The sequence below is a fragment of the Lepidochelys kempii genome, chromosome 2 (genome assembly GCF_965140265.1).
Source record: "Lepidochelys kempii isolate rLepKem1 chromosome 2, rLepKem1.hap2, whole genome shotgun sequence".
Classification (NCBI taxonomy): Eukaryota; Metazoa; Chordata; order Testudines; family Cheloniidae; genus Lepidochelys; species Lepidochelys kempii.
In genome coordinates this window covers 181,821,768-181,841,979 of record NC_133257.1, presented here as the reverse complement: position 1 = coordinate 181,841,979, position 20,212 = coordinate 181,821,768, and the positions used below count along the sequence as shown (strand labels likewise).

The 20,212-nt window shown below is 43.4% G+C and overlaps 1 protein-coding gene across 9 annotated transcripts in view; it reads right to left on the bottom strand.

Annotated features, from left to right (window-relative positions):
- DPY19L1 (dpy-19 like C-mannosyltransferase 1) overlaps positions 1-2,480 on the bottom strand; it is a 135,416-nt gene extending 132,936 nt beyond the window's left edge. For 3 of the 9 annotated variants that reach the window (XR_012157446.1, XM_073332901.1, XM_073332900.1), the window contains exons 1-2: positions 1,968-2,480; positions 876-944 (exon numbers count right to left, since the gene is read on the bottom strand). Coding sequence is in view for 8 of the 9 variants with exons in the window: in XM_073332901.1 (XP_073189002.1) it covers positions 876-944; positions 1,968-2,277 (379 nt within the window). In the remaining variant the exon portion in view is untranslated. The remainder of the gene's footprint in view (positions 1-875; positions 945-1,967) is intronic. The other 6 variants (XM_073332899.1, XM_073332903.1, XM_073332905.1 and 3 more) reach the window with 5 other exon arrangements.
- Positions 2,481-20,212: the final 17,732 nt, after the last annotated feature.

Genomic DNA, 20,212 nt, shown 5'->3' with positions numbered 1-20,212 from the left:
CCAGGGCATTTCTTGGAAAATAATGACTGGCTAAAAGAAAGCTGATCACCCTAAACTTCCATCTTAGACCATTAACCTCAGCCAGTTATTAATTTCTCCCACAAGTGTCCTGGAACAATGGCGTTATAAATAAATTAAATTAAAAAATTTGAAAAATATGGGGCTATTTCCCCCTCCTTTTCCAAAGTTACATACTGAACTTGTACACTAACAGAGTAATAATTTGTGTAAGTTGTTAGAGGAAGAGAATGTTTGTATGTTAAGAATCAAAAGACCTAACTGACTGAATAATTAGTAATATATTACAAGTTCCAGGTGCATTTCTAGGGAATTATGAAAAATCAGAAGTGTACACACATATGCACATGTTCATATATATATGCACACCTAATAAAAAGTAACAAGTATCAGTCAAATACAAATACATTTTTTTTAATTTGTATTTTAGCTTGCATAAAGGATTTTATTATTGGCTTAACTGTGCTCTCATTTAAGTCAACACTAAACATTACTGTCAAGCATCAGAGAGGTAGCTGTGTTAGTCTGGATCTGCAGAAGTGGTAAAGAGTCCTGTGGCATCCTACGAAGCGCGTATTCACCCACGAAAGCTTATGCTCCAATACATCTGTTAGTCTATAAGGTGCCACAGGACTCTTTACCACTAAACATTATTGCAAATCCCATCCTAGATGTTTATTTGTGAGAGTGAGTGGTTGTGCGTGCACAGGCACCAGAGATACAATGCAATAGGAATGATAACTAACATGCAAAGAAGCATGAGGTTTCCCCCCTAAATTACATTCCAGACAAACTCTGATATAGTACATTTTTATAAAGCAGTGAGACCTTAAGAACTGGTATGTTTGCCTCCTTACCTAGGATAAAAGTGAACCATATCTTGCTATCTGCTCTCATGATGAAGGCCCCTTTTCCTTCAATAAATACTGTAAAAAGAAAATAACTGTCTTAGCAGTATTTAGTTTTAAACTTCAAACAATGAAAAGCAAGCTCATTTAAAGAGACTGTTCTCAGGCTGCACCATTAATATTCTACAGCCACCTTGACTTAGCTTCAAAAGAGCTGAGATAAACTGGATGCAGAGTGACTAAACCTATTTAAAAACAAAAATCAAGACTACAATAAATATTTTATTTCTACAGAGTGCCTTAAAAACACTTTGGACAAAAGAGAGAATACTTAACAAAATAGCTTTACATTTGAATTGTACAACTTTCTAGCATAAAGTTTTGACTTTTTTTCTTTTGAACCAACCAACCCCACAGTCCTTCATCAAGGCACAGTCAAGTGCCAGGTAGATTATCCCAACAGCAATGAGGCTAAATAAAATTAACGTTTTTTTAAAAAAGATGTAGTTTCTGATGCTGTATAAATGGTGTGTGATGTCCTGTATTGTTTTCATAAAAACCTTCAACATTATAAGGTTTTTTTCCTCCTGCTTCCTCACGACTACTTTCAGGGTCCTTTCTCCTTGGGCAATTGACTCTAGAGCTGGAACAGTGAAACTGACCACACACCTCTGACTGCTGTCAACTCCCGTTAAATATACGGAGGGGGGCGGGAGATAGAAACGTTTCCCCCCTACTTTTTCAATTAGAGGGTTACCCTGAAACACAATTGTCAGGCAAACTGGTTTCCACCCTGCCAGCGGCCCTTGGGCAGCGGGGAGCGCTCCCCGAGCAGGGCATGTGAAGGGGGGGGGGGGTTAAAGCCTCTCCTGCCCCAGGGGCTGCGCTGCCTGTCGGGGAGGGTGGCTGTGGCAGCAGCGGCCCAGCAGCACCCCAGTGTGCTGGGGACAGGAGCACGGAGACGTGGCTGGGAGAGGGGCCCCGAGGCTGATGCCCCCTGAGGGGAGCAAATCCCGTTAACCCCGCTTCCCAACGGGGGCACAAGATGGAAGCGGCTTTGTGCACAGCCCCCCGCCCCGCCCCGCCCGCGATCCCGCTCACCTTGGAGCCCGTGTCTCCAGTCCCGGAGCGACCCCTCTTGGCCCAGGCCCAGCATCGCCCTCACCCTCTGGGCCAGGGGGCGGCTGGGCTTCTGGGGCTCGCTCTTGGCCCCTTTCCTCCCGGCTCCTCCCTTCCGCATAGCGCCGGCCCCGTAGGACAGCTGCCTGCCTGGCTGCTTTTGCTGCAGCCCGCGGCCGCTCCTGGGGCTCGCTCCGGGCTGGGGCGCCCCAGCGGCTTGGGGCGGGGGCGGCTGAGCGCCGGGCGGCTTGAGCGGCGACTCTTTGTGTCTGCCTCGGGTTTGCACGACCATCTCGGCATAGTCCCCGCGAGCGGGGGGCGGGACGGGCTACGGGCGACGCCCCGGGGCGGTCACCCGCCGCTCCTGCCCTGCCGAATCTCAATCGCTGGCGCTGGCCCGGGCCGCGCCGCCGGCTCCGCCCCGGAGGCCACGTGGAGCAGGCGGGGCGCCGGGGCCGAGTCTCGCTCGCTCCCTCCCCCCCCCGGCAACGGGCAGCGGGCAGCGGGCAGCGGGCGTTCTGCGGGGAACTGTCACCGCAACGGCCGGACGCCGGGCCCGCCCGCCCGCGCGCCGCCCTCGAGGCCAACGGCTCTGCCCCGCCTTCCTCTCGCTCCACCCCCCCGCTGCTCTGACCCTGACAGCCCGCGCGGCTCTTCCTGCCTTTGCCCCTTCTGCTCCCCTGAGCCTCCTGCCTCACTCGGGCTGCTGGGAAGCTTCTCCGGGTCCCCTGGCTGCCATGAGCCCCTCCTCGGGGCTGCCCCTCTCCTCCTGCCCCACCCCTCTTCCTGGCTCCCTCTTGCTTGGTGGATTTCGTTAAACCCTTTTCTTTGATTCAATAAACTGGGACGGTTTAGGCTTTAGGTTGCTTTTAAATGTCACCTGGGGGCGGGCAGTCTCGCTTTGTTCGCCGGAGCTAAATTGTCAATTGCCCCCCAGCCAACGGAGATGGCTCCCCTGGCCCTCCGCTGCGTGGCTGGCTGTGGTTTACGTGATCTTTTGTTACAGCGATTGCAACAGCCTAGTTATGTCCTCCCACAGCTTTGAGATCTTTGTGCTGTTTCTGAGGGCCAAAGGCTCAACTGGTGTAAATATGCACAGCTCCAAAGAAATCAGTAGAGCTACACCAGCTAAGAGTTTGGACCAGGATTTAAAGTCTCTGGCTTTCATGGCAAAGGATTTTTTTTTTTCAAATGGGTTTCAGTGAGTCATTTTAAGCTTCACTCTCTTTAAAAAAAATCTTACTCATGCAAATTGTCACATCTAGAGAACGCTTTATAGCCTGTACTGTGCTGTAGGACTGGGACACTTGTTGGGGTACCAGAAGACTGTATTAAAGAATATCTGAGTTCTAGGCTTTTTTACTAAGCACTCTGACTCCTTCATTTTGTAGGGGATGGCGAGAGTAGCATAACAGCGGCACACAGTATAACTGATTGCATGGAAACAGGGATAATCCCACATAATGTCTGTCTGGTTGTTGTGTATGTGTACCTCTGGAACCTGAAATACTATTTCACAGCTTTCTAAATCAGTCTTCTTAAGTAAATCACAACAGCTATCACTGCACCTCCTACACCAATAATTACAATTAGGAAGAATTACAATTCCTCTTTCTCTAGAGGCGCAAATATGGCACTACTGTCATAGGAGACTGTGTTGCAGCATAACTCTCCTTCTACATCCCAACTGTGCTTATCTGACCAGGGGACTACTGAGGCCAAATAGTATCAGATCTGAAAACAATGTTAAAATCTATATTGTTTAATTTACATTTTTAGAATAATTAATTAGAACACGGGGCAGGGCCCCCACCCACGAATACATATTCCTTTACTGTAGCTTCTCCCCCAGATTCCTTTCATTGTTTTTCTCTGGTCCCTGATTATTGTCTGTCCTGTAACTTACGTCTACTCCAACCACTTACACTCCTTGGTCCTGTTCTGTATGTTATCTCTGTTCAGTCTATCTTCTGGTCCCCTCTTTCTCTCTCTACTATATCCTTCTGCTTCTGGGTTTTCTACATTTTCTCTGCATTTGTCTTTCCTCTTGATTCTCTTCCTACATTGTTCATGGGTTCCTGCACGTCTCTCCTTCCACATCAGCAGCTTTGCAACCTAAAACTACCAAAACAGTTGCAATTTTCATGTGCTTCTCCTGTTTCCTGAGTATCTTTTAGGAATCTTAATGTTGGAATTCAGAGTTTCAACATCATATTGTTCATCAATAAGTTCCATCAATGCATGATAATATCAGCAGCATGAGTAAACAATTGCATCTCAGGCTCAGCTACCAAGGTAAAGGGTAAATTATAAAAGATACAATGATAATGTAAGTTAAAAAAATATATAAGACAATAAAAATAGTAAAAAGATTAAGATGAGAAGTTGGGTGAAGTGAGGCCTCAGGAAGTTATGTGATTTACACAAGGTCAAACAGGAAATCCATCACAGAGCCAGAACTCCAGCTCTCCTGGTTCGTAGTCCTGTGTTTCAATTTCAAAATCACACACTCCCTGCATCCACACTTTGAACAACTCTTTTCTTGTATAGCAGGAAAATATTTGGGAGAGGGAGGGTAGCAATGTTTTTTTAATAAGTAAAGGAACATGGGACCAGAGGTTTCCATGACAATTGAAAAGACAGTGGGTCTGACTCAAAGAGAAGGAAAAGATGGAGTATGGGCAGCAGCAGATTTAATAGTGGGCAAATGCCAACTGGAGTCTTCCCTGTGTTGGGCCCTCCTGGACCCCTCGCTCATCTGAACATCAAAGGGGTGCAGTAATTCACTCTGCTCTGCAACTCTTTGATCTAACCCATGCCTCTCCATGTCAGACTCTGGACCTCCTGCCTAGCTCTGTGGTGTTTCTAGCTCTCTTGTCTGCTTCAGTCCCCCACACCTGGGCCTCCAGCCTCAGCTCCACTCCATTCCCTCCCTCCCATCATTCCATTCTCCCATGCAACCTGTTTTCACACCCTCACCCCAACTCCAGCCATACACTATGTCAGACCCTACCATTGGAGACCACCAGTTTACTTACCAGCTGGGAGTGCAGTTTTCTGCTGCAGCATTTAGAGGCACAACATGAACTTTCCTGCCCAAAGGGAAGAGGCACCAAAGGCGGATATATGCACATCCAATTCTGGACTGCTCTAGGCCCACAATGTAACTTAAGCAGCCCAGCCTAGGAGCAACAGTACGACCCAGAATTACCTTAGAGTTGTGGCCCCCAACAAACCTATCACTGGAGCTTACGGGAAAGGCAACATAGAGAACACTGCAGCTTCCGTATGCAATGTCTGTCCTGGGGTAACTCTCTGTTTGCTCGCTCCAGGCCCTTTACAGCTCCTATGTACTGCCACAGCAGTCTATGGGGCCATAGTAGATCCCAGAATAACAACCTGGCTCTTTATTCTTAAATTTGTACCTAGATAGTGCTAAGGACTTACGTTTCTTGTGCCGTAAGGGGTATCCGAAGAGGGGGTAAAAATCCTCCTGGACGATTGCAGCAATCCTTGTGTCCTTTCTTCCCTATATCTCTGTCCACTTCTTGTTTATTCTAGTAGTCTTAGCTCTGCGTACATGCATTTATCTGTCCATTGATAACTACTAATATGGGTTATATGCTATGCAGTGTGTACCATAGGAGATGGGGAACAAGAAATGGGAATCCAGGACTTTTAAATGATTTCTCTTATTTAAAGCCTAAGATTTTAAATAAACTCTTCTCCAAATTGTACTTGTGGTAATCAAACACAAAAGATAGATTTCTCTGCCCTTTGGCTGCATCTTATTAGATATGAAGCTTATACAAAAGAAAAATAATTAAAGCATTTTGATTTGTCTGAAATAAAAACAAGGCTATTTATGAGACCAAACAGCTAAAAAGAATATTGTGAAATTCTATTCTACTCTTCCTGTCATCTGATTTTTGTCATCCTGGTTTGCCTTAAACCATAGCTATGTTTGTCTATTGACCAGATCACCTGGTCCTCATAAAAACCAGCAAGTAGCTCAGTTGAACTGTAGGGAGGAGCAAACTCCTGCGGGAGTTCCTAGGTCAGGGGATAGAACCCAGTTTATATAAGACTGACTAGGTCGAAGGGAAAAGGACATGTCTGATACAATTGACATTGTACTATTCTGAAGAATTAAAATTGAAGTCATGATAAAAAGAGGCCTGGAATCCTCTAGCTGGAGGGTGTTTTGAGTCAGCCTGCTGGCATACACTCACTCTCACTATTCCATCAGCTTCTAATGGGAGCCAGATTTTTTTTAAATAAAGTAATAGCCATCTGTCGATAGATCTAACCACAATTATTATTTAAAAAGTGATAGGAGAGAGATGCAATTTTTACGTATATTTGTGACAGCAGAGATCTCTTACATATTCACCTGGGGTTCAATTCTCCCCTTCAGGATACAAATAACTCCTCTTTAAATCAGTTGGAATTGTTCATATCCTGAAGGGAGTGAACTGGCCCAAAAGCAGCCCCCCAGCCCATGTCTCCACCCCCCAAGTCCCCACACAGGGCAGGTGGAGATCTGCAGCTCCCCACAGTTGCTCCGGCAGCTCTTACCATGGCCCAGCTATGGCTCTTTGGCCCCCAAGGCCCCACTCCCAGGCCATAAGCTGGAGCCAGGTCAAGGTAAGAGCCGTGCAGGCAGCTGTGGGGAGCTGCAGACACTTCACCTGTCCTGGGAGGGGTGGGGGCTGGTCTTTGGCCCCCCAGGCAGGTGGAGGGGCCTGGACTGCATGACCTGGCTCCAGGTCTGCCTTCTGGCTTGGCTGGAGGATGGGCCTCCATGGAAGAGGCAGGACAGGTGTGGGGCCACAGAGGGAGCAGGATACATCCCCCCCCCACACACACACTTTTAGGAAGAATCCATCACCCCTGCTTACATGCAAGACCTAAGAGTTGGCTGAAGAGATCGCTGGCCTGCTGGTGTTAATTGTTAATAAATCTTTGAATACTGGGGGAAATTCCAGTAGACTGGAAGCATGTAATGTGCAAATATTCAAAAAGGAAGAGTAGGATGACCCAAGTAACTATGAGCTGGTTAGCCTGACATCAGTCTCAAATCAGTCCTGACATCAAAGTACTCAAATGCTGATATAGGATTCAGTTGATAAAGAATTAAAAGAACGGTATATAATTAATTTTGGTCAATATAATTTTATGGAAAATAGGTCTTGTCAATTACTGATTTCATTCTTTGAGGTTACAAGTTTGGATGATAAAGGAAATTACTTAGATGCAATAGACTTTTGTAAGGTGTTTGTCTTAGCAATGCACAATATTCTGATTTTAAAATTAGCACTATACAATAGCAATAAAGCAAACATTAAATGACATCCCAAAGTAGCTGTCATTAGGGAATCCTTATAAGATGGGGCTGTTTCTAATGGGGTTTCACAGGGATCAGTACCAGGCCTCACACTGTACAACATTATCTGGAAATAAAGATAAAATCACCGCTAATAAATTTTGTAAATGACACAAAGATTGTCAGAATGATAAATAATGATGAGGATGAGTTACACAGAGCAATCTGGATCATTTGTTAAGTTGGACTAATTCAAACAAAATGTGTTTAATATAGACAAATTACAAAATTATACATCTACAGAGTAGGGGGAGTGTATCCAGAAAGCAGCGATTCTAAAAAGCTTTTAAGGGGTCTGTCAGGGGGTGTATGTACCCTACATTAGCCCAGCAACCAAAGAGTTAATACAGGCATTGTGAGACACTGCCGATTGGCAGTCTCACAGCAGCTGGGAGGGAAAAAAAAGGGCTGGGAAGCAGACAGATGGGGTGGCTACGTGGGCAGCGGGTATCATAGGCTGGGGGAGGCTGTGCCTCCCCAAACAGCCTGGTGTGGCCCTGCCCACACTCCGCCCCCAGACCTCCTCCTGTAGTTCCTGGCGTTCTGCCCTGGCCCAGGCTGGCTGGGGCTGGGCTGGCTGGTCTGCCTCCCTCAGGAACTCGGGGCCGCACTGCCCGCCCAGCACTCGTACCATGCTGCCTGGTGCTTTGGGGGTGGGGGCGCTGCCACCTGGCACTCCGGGGCTACTGCCCGGTGCTCTGGAGCTGGCCACCCGGTGCACCAGGGCTGGGGGTGCTACACCGCACTACCTGGCTGCCCAGCGCTGGACTGGGGCTGGAGGGTGCTCTGGGCTCCTGCGGGTGAGGGGGACAGAATGGGAGGGGAAGGGGCAGAGCATCGGATACAAGGAGTGGGGACAGGGGCTAGCCTCCCTCAACCGCTGGGTCACCGGCCATCTATGGGTGGCTACCAGAGGAGTGAGCAGGTTTGAGAAAGGAGCCCCTGCCAGCAAGCTACTAAAGAGCTGCCCAGAAGGGAGTGAACTGACAGACAGGCTGGAGAGTCTGCAGAAACTCAGGGGAATGTAGAAAGATGCTTAGGGCACTGTCAGAGTCAAAGAACACTGAACCTACTTATCTAGCTTGAGGGTCTTGAACTGGAAGGCAATGGAGTGGGTGGGCCTGAGTTCCTCATCTAACCCCCTGATGGACTTGGGAGTGAAGAACGAGTTTTTAGATTCCTGAGAACCACGAATAGACTGACAGTCCTGCTAGGCTATGTGAGCCTAAGGGCTGTGCCATGCTTGTCCAGAGGGAGAGTCATTGCACTGATGCACTGTCCCACAGGATCATAGTGGACAAGTAAATCAATATGTGCTCCCAATCCAATGCTGTGGCAAAAAGGGCAGGTGGAGGGAGGTAATTTTACTTCTATATCCAGCTTTGGAGAGACTGATACTGGCACATGATGTACAGTTCTGTTGTCTATGGTTTAAGGAGCAATGTTGAAAATTGGAGAAGGTGCAGGAAAGAGTCACAAATGAGAGTTGGAGAAAGGAGACTTCATGAGTTTGATCTGTTTAGCTTATCAAAAAGAAAATTTGTAGGTGACTTAATTACAGTGTATAAGTACCTTAACAAAGTGAAAATACCAGGTACTATAGGGTCTCTTTAACCTAGCAGAGAAAGGCATAACAAGAGCCTATCACTGGAAGCTGAAGCCAGACAAATTCAAATTGAAAATAAGGCACTAAATCAGTGATACTCAGACCTCAGTGGTTCAGGAGCCAAACTAGCTATCAACATTACCTAAAAGAGCCATAGTCTCAGGAATTCATTGCTTCATTTACATACATATATATATTCTCACAGCAAAATGACAGACCAAAAATTCTACAGTTGCTTAATAACATAGTAGATGGTTAATAACTTAGATTAGCTAATAATTAAATCAGTGTTTTAATATCATGAGCTGCAGGAGACACATTTAAGAATCACTTGCAACTCCTGAGCCTCAGTTTGCATATCACTGCACTAAATGTTAACAGTGAGGGTGATTAACCATTGGAAGAAACTACCAAGGGAAATGGTGGATTCTCCATATCTTGATGTCTTCATATCAAAACTGGATGCCTTTCTGGAAAATTTGCTTTAGTCATACAAGTTCTTGGGCTTAATACAGAAGTAACAGGGTGAAATTTAATTGCCTGTGATATACAGGTGATCAGACCAGATGATCTGATAGTCCCTTTTGGCCTTAAATTCTATGAATCTATGAGTGATAGGCTAAACCTACCCAATTATCTTGTAATATCCTTAATAATAATAAAGATGGCTGTACTGATTTTACCTGGCTTAGAAGTTGAGTGGTCCCTAGTTCTTCTGTGTGGGGATCCTCCACCCAGCTGTGCTCTTCCTGATCCAGACTTCCAACCTTTTTGAAACCGGAGCTGCAAGAACAATTCATCTGTGGGTTGCAGCTGATGTTTTTCTCAATTAATGAGTAAATAAAACAGGCTTAACCTTTAGCATGAAAATCCACTGAGTCACAGATTTTCCAGCTATTATAGAATTTAGGTCAAATTCTTCCCAGGTGCAACCACACTGATCAATGGAGAGTTATACCAGGAATGAATTCAGCCCATTGTAGTCAAGAAAAGAGTAACTGGGGAAAATGCCACTTACTGTATTTCCCTGTATTAGCATCTTTCCCTGGAGGGTGAATCCCCCTCTTGATTTACTACTGCAGGTGTAATTTGCACCCTAACCTGCAGTAGTAAATCAAATCTAATGGATGAAAGCTGGAAATGAAACTGACTGAAATACGTGTCAATGAATTTTCTACATTTAAGCTCTTTATATATTAAAATATTATTTAGCGTCAGGTTTTCAGGGTTTGAATGGATCTGTGAGTGCATTAAGTATCCAAATTTGTAGAAATGTCATGCTCTACTAGCCTAAAGAAGAGCTCTGTGTAGCTCTAAAGCTTATCTCTTTCGCCAACAGAAGTTGGTCCAATAAAATTTATTACCTCACCCACTTTGTCTTTCTAATGCTCGACTGACACCATTAAAACCTGGTCTTAGTAATAGTCAGCTTGCTAAAATTGTATTCACATTAAGCAGATATAACCAGCAGACTCAAGGCCATTGTATATAATAATCTACAGTGGGGAACTGTGCAAGTTACAACAGCTAGACTCTAGAGATCTGAGCAAGATGACATTTTTGTCATTCTTCTATACAGTCGAAATTGAGAAGCACCTGTACTGTACTGCTCCTGTACCTGATCCAATGCCCGCTGCATCTTATTGTCTTGAAACGGCTTACCAATCATTACATGTTTTTTCTGGGATTCCCAAGAAGTAATGTTGGATGGAACCTCTTTATTTTTTTTTTAATCCAAAGTTGATTTTTTAAAAATAGTGATTCCAGCAAATACAAATGGTCCAAAAGGCTAATAAGAGCCACATGGTCCTTTAGCTAAGCTGATTTCAAAACAATTTAAACTATAAAAATCCAACGACATACCTAGAATAAGGGGGAACACACTTGTCCCTTCACTCACATACACCAGTACAAATCAGGAGGAACTTCATTTAAGTCATCGAGTAGCTTCACTGAGCTTCATTGAAGCTCCATGGATACAAAAGATAAGAAGATATTATTTATCTGAACTGTGGGGGTTACTGGTGACCCTAATTAAGATTGGGGTTCCAATGTGCTAGGCACAGTACATCATAAGGCATAGTCCATACCCCAAAGGGCTTACAATCTACAACGAACAAGGAACCAACAAAAAGATGCAGAGTAGGATACAACACACAAGTAAAGTAGTCTGGGAGTATCACAGTTCAGGGCAACTGCACCTGTATTTCCCCTTGGTGGGCCAGCAAGGGCACCCGCTCCAGGCTTCCAGCTCCTCAACTGTTACCTTTCTTGGCACCTCACTCCCTTCCAGCCAGAGTATTTCCATCCTGCACAGTTCCCGGTCTTCATCGTGTCATTCCCAGCAGAGAGACAGGCTAAGCAAGCACACCTGCTTGCTTTCTCTTCATAAACTGGTAACAGAGGGATTGTCAACAGTTATAAATACCACACAGTTCTTCTATACAAGCCTATTTTATTAAGGTAAAATCTCTCCAGAGAAAACATATTAAAAACAGTAAAAGACCTACATGCTAATAAGCCTACCAGAGATCACGCCAACCCTAACATGGGCTCTGGCTGGAACAGTCCTTCCAAACCCCTTTCAAGAGGTTTCTTTTGTGGTCACAAGTTCATCATAGCCACAGCTCAGAAAAAACACCCAGTCTTATGGGCCTCTGTAGGGCAAATCCTTCCAATCCTTCTCTAAGGATTAGGGGTCTTGTCCATTTGCTGGGTCAAGAAGGCAGCTCTGAACCAGTTTAATACCTTGCTATTTATCCAAATATCCTTTCTTTATCTGTTGGTCCCTGGAGAATCCAGTTTGAACTAATATATGCACACCTCTCCATGGGTGGGTAGTAGCCTCAAAGTGTTCATACTGGAGAAATTATATTAGCATCCCCGCTTGCTAGAGAAGGTACATATGATAACACATACACAATTACATTTTTAATACAATGGACCCCAAAGGTATTAAACTTAATTCAATAAGGTTTGACTTAATTCAGTAAAATTTATTCAGGATATTGTCAGACCATCACAGGGAGATGAATAGGCACCAGTACTCTCAATTCCATTTGTTTGTGGGGGAGAACTGAGTGGCAGCTAAGACAATCAACAAATTAAGGACAGAGTAGGGGGAAACAATCCAAATCTGTACAACTGTTATATACATTTGTTATGTATTCTTATTTTCTATGCTGTATATGCAACTTTTAAAAGTTGCACATTGTTCTTTCATTGCAGCACAATGTGATACAGTTGCAAAAAAGGTTATCATCATTCTGGGGTATATCAACAGGAATGTCATAAGTAAGCAGTAATTATTTCACTCTACGCAGCACTTGTGAGGCCTCAGATGGAATATTGTGTCCAGTTCTGGGCAACACACTTTAGGAAAGATGTGGACAAATTGGAGAGAGTCCAATGGAGAGCAACAAAAATGATTTAAAAAAATTTAAAAACCTGACCAATGAGGAAAGGTTAAAAAATCTGGACGTTTTCAGTCTTGAGAAGAGAAGACTGAAGTGGGACTGATAACAGTCTTTGGCTATGTTAAGGTCTGTTATACAGAGAACCATGGTCTAATGTTCTTTATGTCCACTGAAGGTAGGATAAGAAGTAATCATCATAATCTGCAACAAAGGAGATTGAGGTTTGATATTAAGAAAAACTTTCTAACTATAAGGATACTTAATTACTAAAATAGGTTAGTAAGGGAGACTGTGGCATCCCTGTGGCATTGGAGGGTTTTAAAACTAGGTTAGACAAACACCTGTTAGGGATGCTCTGGGTATACTTGGTCCTGCCTCAGCATGGGGAGAAGGATGAGATGACCCCTCAATCTCCCTTCCAGCCCTATATTTCTATGATTCTATCATAATCTTGGCCTTCCAAGAACATTGATCCAGGCATTGCAAAGTGCAGCTGCTTTTGCCTCAGTTACTATGACTACAGACAATACTTTTTCTACCTTCCATTCATTATTTGCAAATCAAACACACATTGAACTCTTGTTCTTGATGATTAATGTCAGCAGTTTCATCCATCATCACCACAAATACCCTCTATCTTTTTCACTAGTCTGGTAGTCTGTGTCTGGATTGTCTTGCTGATTATTTCATTATGAGTCCCATGACCTGAAAAATTCAAACCCTTAGAGCCAGGTTGCAAAAATTATTATGCCCATATACTTAAAAAGCTGTCTGAACAACATTTCTATTTTCACTTTTGTCACTTTCATTATGGTATCTAAATGGAACAATTAGCTTACTTATTATCCTTATGAAGTCCAAATGTCTGCCAATTTACTGCCTATTCAGCCTTTTCTCTTTTTCTCCCACCAATAAAGCAATTTCTTGAACCACAGGGAACCAAACATCTATTGTTTTCTTTTAGCAGAGATAATCTCTGTCAATGCCTCAGCAGATGAGCTCTGACAGACAGAACTGTTAAACTATCACAAAGAGCCTTTTGGCTGCTTTCTAGGGGCTCTTTTGAAGTTAGAGTGCCCTTTCCTGATAAAGGCATCCTCTTTATTTCTGAGACTGTGTTATACATCATTTTACAAGTAAAACAGAGTGCTGCAGCTTTTGAGACAATGTACTCAATAAAGAAAATCAGGTAGGAGCATACAAAATTTTCTAGGACAAAACATCCATATCTGTCTCAAGACACATTTACATGCGACTATGTACCTGACTTGAAGAGCATTATCGATTTTTTACTGTCCAGAAAATGGGATGTTGGGGGGGAGATTATTTGCTACCTAGTAAGAATGCTTTGCCAGAATTGCAGCTACTTTAAATTAAACCAACAAAGGAAAATATTTAAGGAAAATACTCATCTGACTTCTTTGAGTATTTGTACGCACCTCACTCATAGCAATTATAATTGACTAAACTTCATACCTCAACTTCAATGGCAGGGAATTAACATTGTACAGCTTTTATAAAGAAAATAGCTGAGACATTATATAAAGCACTGCTGGGATAGAAGTCAGATCTCAAATATGTCAGACCTACATCTCATTTACTTAGGTGTTATCTACACTTAAAATGCTACAGCACTTCAGTATAGACACTACCTATGCTGACAGAAGGGATTCTCCTGTTGATGTAGGTAATCCATCTCCCTGAGAGGCAGTAGCTAGGCCTACAGAAGAATTCTTCTGTCAGCCTACCACTGTCTGCACAGGGACTTAAGTTGGCTTAACTACACTGCTCAGAGAATTTTAGAAGGAAAAAGCCCCCTTGTTAGACAGTCTCTTAGATGGTGTCAAAGACGGTAATAACTCTCCTTTTGGGTAAAAGAGAAGTTAGTTGAGATGAGCTGAAGCTGTTGTTGCTGCTGTTGTTAAAGTCTGATCCCAGTTCATTTCAGGTGCTGTTTGGGATTCAGCGGGAGCTGATAAGGGTGGTGATGTCATCTGGGTCTCTCTTTCTAGCTTGGTCTGGTCAGGATATCTCTCTGGATTAAGAAGAAGAAGGTCTGGAGTCCCAGGAAATGGTGAGGGTGGCAGCCCTGAGGGTGAAACTCGCTCTACTAGTCTCCATGTGTTCTTCTGAATAATCCCCCCAAAGTCTCCTTCTGTAAGGACCCAAAAACGGGAGTGATGGTTTCAATAGCCCATTCTCTTATTATTTTGTTCATCAATTAGGCCTCATATTTGACACACCAATTTTCATTCATTAATTGCTGGTTCCACATCTTCTGTTTTTGCTAAGCATGATTTCAGCATAGTCCTTGAATTATATCAATGTGTCTTTTTGTTTGGACTAATTTAGTTTCTTTGTCTGGTTTTCTTGCCCCCATTTATTACATTCATTATTGAAAACAACTTGACCCACTTTCCATCACTCTGGGAGAATGGCTTTAATCAACTGGGGGTCTTAGGAAGGCTGAGGCATGGGTACCAGGTCTAGCTGGCTGGACTGCATGGTCCCCCTGCCCAACAAAGGTGTCAGGCATGGGGCCTGCAGCTGGGAGTGAGCCTGAGACCCTTAGAGCTAGGAACAGTGATCAGTCACTACCTAAACTCAGGGGGCTTAGAAGCACATGAGCTGGCACCTGATCACCAGCATCAAACACACTTTCCAGAGCCTAAAACAATTATAGCACGATATAGCTTTATCTAACATAACTGCTTTCTCATACCAAGTCACTAGCATTCTCCAGCATGACTGGCTATTCCAGCCAGGATCCAGCCATCACAAAATCAAAGAGCTGATTTCTTTGTTCCCTCAGGAGATGGAGCCCCAAAGTTCCTTATACGCCCAAAGTTTATCTTTGACTTCAAAATCAGGACGCTCTCCTGGGGACTCAGCTCAGCTCAGCTTGCTCTGCCCACCAGGGAGCTGACGCCATGTTAATATTGCAGTCTCCTGTGATTTACATGGCAAATGATTGTCCTGCAGTCTTCGATGCAAATGATCATCCTGAAGTCTCTGATACAAATGAATAGCCCATTTTCTGTGTCTGGTCACACCTGGCTCGGTTTACACCTGAGTCAAAGTGGTCTTTGCCTTCCCCTTTGTCTGGAAAAAAATGTTTTGCCTTCTTTGCCTGTTTACAGTCTCCAAAACATGTCTGTCTGTATCTGTGTGAGTTTTTTCATGAAGTTGATGGATTTCCACTTCATACGGCTAAATTCGGTGCCTTGCATGGTACCATACATCTGAAGCAGTGGGTTTTTTACTCACAAAATCTTATGCCCAAATAAATCTGTTAGTCTTTAAAGTAATAAACTGGTGAGCTCAGGTGCAGGAACACCCCTATTTGCACACATTTTACCCACTCTCCTCCTTGAACAGTGTACAATAAAATTTAAAATAAAAATAGGAGTTGCACACCTAATCCCCTGTGCATGGAGCTCACATAATATATGCTCCACTGCCTCTGTAGGTCTGTCAGTAATCATTACATGTGAAAATGGCATTATGCAACCAGCAGATGGCACTGGGAGTCTGTTAAATAAATAGTCCTGAAGAAGAGCTCTAAGCTTCTCTCTCTCACCAACAGAAGTTAGTCCAATAATAGATACTACTACCTCATCCAGCTTGTCTCTCTAATATCCAGGGACTGACACAGCTACAATTACACTGCATAAACACAATATAGTAATTTAAAAGGATGTATTCATTCTTTTTCAGGGGGCACTTGTTAATTTGAAAACATTAGTAGGCAAGGAAAAATGCCATACCAAGATTTTATTTCCTACTGTTTATAAGTTTTAGAATTACAAACAAGAACACTAAAACAGTCATTTATTGTGACACATATTGCAAAAAACAAAATTGTAGTTTAGTATAATTTTTGTATTATATTGTATATTGCAATATTATAAAGAAACTGTTACTATGCAGACTACACGCAAAATTTTCAAACTTGGCTAAGTGACTTAGGAGCTTACCACCCCATTTTCAAAAGTGATGTAGACATGTAAGAGAAAAAATTCTTTTGCTGATACAGCTTATTTTGTTCAGGAAACTGGTTTGAACTATATCAGCAAACCCTTTCTACTTCAGCACTGGCATCCCAAGCATTCAAAACTTATGAGTCAGGGGCCCCCAAAAATCATGAGATTATCTTAATTACAAGATTTAAAAAATAATAAATTGGGGGTACTTTTATTTGCCTTCTCATTTCTGAACATTTAGGGTGCATGTGGTCCACATTTTTCAGCGTTTCTCTGCACCTGTGAGGCTAGAAATTTAGTTTTTAATGAAAACTGAAAGTCTTGGTTCCAGCAGCTGCAGCTTTAAGAAAACATACCAAATATCACAAGACTTGGGAAAAAAATCACAAGAGTTGGAAACACTGGGTGCTTTTGAAAATGTTGCTTTAATTCTGAAATGAAACGTTTTGGTTTATAGATTAGATTTAGATTATTGTAGCCATCTCAAATTCAGATTTAAAATTAGCTTCCTGAGTCACAACAGTTCAGAACTATAGAGGATCACAGAGTCATGTGACCATGGGTCAAGCAAAGTAAATCAACCAACTCATATGCTCTTTGAATTGTTATGCTGGAAGCCCAGTAAGAAGAGCTGAAGCTACACTTACTTTTCATGAACTGGTTTCCTTGCTGCAGAAAAGACACTGAGAGACCTTTTAAGCTGTACTTTTGTCTTACATAAACAAAGAACAATTTCTTCATTGAGAATCAGGTTGCTGTCTTCTCTGTCAAAGTGTCTTTATTCTTTAAGAATTATTTTCCCTAATTAAGTGCAGCATGGTCTGTAAGATTTTTACAAAACACTTAGAATCTCCTCACTACTTCCATATGCTCTTGTAAGCACTGTGTTTGCAAAGTCATTTCACGTGAGAAATCTATTTACAAAAATATGCCATTAATTCAACATCAGTGACATTTAGAACAGAACAAAAGTGAAGTCATTATTTGTTTTAAACTTATTTATTTCATGTACTCTGCTAGTGGATGTTTTGCAGGGGTCTGTTTCTTTTCTCTGCATATCTGCAACATCTTGTTGCACTTATTAATTCTTATGGTTTTCATTATTTAAACTAAGATGATATACAGTTCTCTACTTCCTTTTCTGGGGCTCTTTGTATTTCTGTCTGTATGAATGATCTCTCCACTGGATGCGTGCTCATCTCATGTTGTGAAACATGGATGTGATAGAAAGCCATTATTTTGGCCCCATTAATTATCTTTGTGTGTTTGAATCATTGATTTCGGCTGCAGTCCTGCAAATAACTCCATGCAGGCAGACCCCTGCATCTGTGCAGCATCCCAATGAAATCAATAGGGATCCACCAGCACACTGTAACTTTCAGAATCAGGTTCGTAAAGGTTAGTTTTTCCTGCCTTTGAGTCTTGAGTCAGCTTAAGCATGAACCTAAGTACTTTGCTGAATCAGAGCCATGATAACTGGTGCAACTAAAATTTTGTTGCATGCCCTGGTTCTTCTCAGGTTACATTATTATAAAAGTCTTCTTGCTGGGCTACTGTTGTCTTCTTTAGACAACTTACAATTTGTTTATAATCATGTGGCTTCTGTAATTTTTCTTCTTCCCACTGTTTTCTTATGACTCTGTTACATAAATGTCTCCATTGCCTTCCAGTTTCCCTGAGTACACATTTATGTGCTGTTGGCATGCAAAAGTATTCCTGTGGGAATGGCATGTTATTTGCTTAATTTAGTATCTACACCTACATTCACACTAAACACTGGCTCTGATGCTGTGTTTCTGATTTATTTCCATAGTGGTATGGTAAAAATCTGGGTTTTTCCTTCTCTCAGTTGGGGACTTTTGCCTATTTTTTCCATTTTGGTGAAAGTCTCCATTCGTGAGATTCACATTGGTGACTCATTTTTCCAGTAACTCAAGTTTAAAAAACTCACAATTCATTTTTTCACATCTTCTTTTACAAACAAGACTTCCCTTTTTGTGAAATATTGCTTTAACAAATTTGCTCTGAAGTTTAGATTTTAAAAAAGAACCAATATGATTGAAACTCTTCCCATATCTTCAGTGTGAGTTTTGTCTGAGGAAGGAGTATGGCTCACATTAAGCCCTGAGGCATGATTAAGTGATTCACTGACTCAGGACTTGAATATAGAGTTCACGACTGATCCATTGCACTTCTTTCCTTTTTTTAAAATGTTATTACGTGTAGTTATTAAATATTTTTTCTATAGCTGTACTTTGGTGAGTCAGGTGCAAATGGTGTCTTAAAAAAATAAACCAACCTGAAAATCCACAGATGCCCTGGTACATGAAGGTGATTTTGGTGAGTATCTAGCTGACTCTAGAAACCTCAGATAGAAATTATGAAATGGCCCAAAGAACCAAAGAATAATTAAAATAATCTTCAGTGTCTGGACTATATGCTGATTCTTTGCATTAAGGGCAAAGCCTGCTCTTTCCACTGAAGCTCAACTGCACAGGAGCTCTCCAAGTGCAATAATAGGTCCACGGGCACAGCCACTTGCCTACCCAGGTCCTCAAATAGCTGTTGAATGCCTGCATGGGATCCTCTATGGGGCTGGGTTACGTGACACAAAGGTGGTGTGTATCTCCTGCTGAGGCTAACAAAATCTTGTAGTAGTTTTGCTGCAGGAAGAAACATGAGAAGCTTCTTGTGAAACACTGAAAATTTCATAAAATTTGGGGAAAAGTTGCTCCTATTCATATTTCCTTGTTGCTGGTCATGTTAGCTGGCACCTTCCATTGTAGGGGTTAGGTGTGGGTTTTCAAAGCATCCATGGTCTGGACGCCTCAACATTATCTCCTAACCATTCAGCCAGAATCTCCAATAGGAACTTTGTATGTGGCATAGGAGAGAAAGGTAAGGAGGTCGACTCCCAGGTGGGTATCCCTGCCATGATGTGCAGAACATGAATTGGAGAGTGTTATTTACCCATTTACATAGCACAAGGACCAGGGATCACCCAAAGAAATGAATAGACAGCAAGTTTAAAACAAAACAAAAATCTCTTCACACAATGCAGAGTCAACCTGTGAAACATGTTGCCAAACGTGCTGTGAAGAGCAAAAGCATAACTGAGTTCAAAAAAGCATTAGATACATTTATGGAGGATAGGTTCATCAATGGCGACTAGCCAAGATGGTGAGACACACAACCTCATGCTCTGGGTGTCCCTAAAACTCTGAATGCTAGAAGCCAGGACTGGACAACATAGGATGGATCACTCAATTATTGCCCTCTTCCATGGGCAGCTGGTGACCCCGCCGCCTGGGGAAGCTAACCCCCGGCCCCTCCCCTTCTGCCCACTTTCCTCCCTCCCCCTCCCCCACAAGAGCCCCAAGCAACCCCACTGCGCCCCCCCACCCCAGCCCCAGCACCAGACGGCTGGGGGTGGGGAGGCAAGGCCCCAGCATCGGTGCACCGCAGTCTCAGCGCCCATAGCCCCTGGGCAGCGTGGCCATAGCTCTCCCAGCCCTGGCGCTCAGGCAGGTGGGCAGCACGGTTGCTGCACCCCAAGCCCCGGGGCTCCAGGAGGCCTCCAGTCCCGGTGCTCAGGTGGCTAGCCCCAGAGTGCCGGGCAGGCAGCATGGCCCACCACCAGTTGCCCTGGCAGCCCGAGTCCTTGCAGGAGGCAAGCTGGCCTGGGGGCAGGGCCACCGTAGGCTGTTTGGGAAGGCATGGCCTCCCCTTGCCTACGATACCCATCACCCATGCCCTCTTCTGTTCATTCCCTCTGAGGCACTGGCCACTGTCAGATGATAGGATACTGGGATAGATGGACCATTGGTCTGACCCAG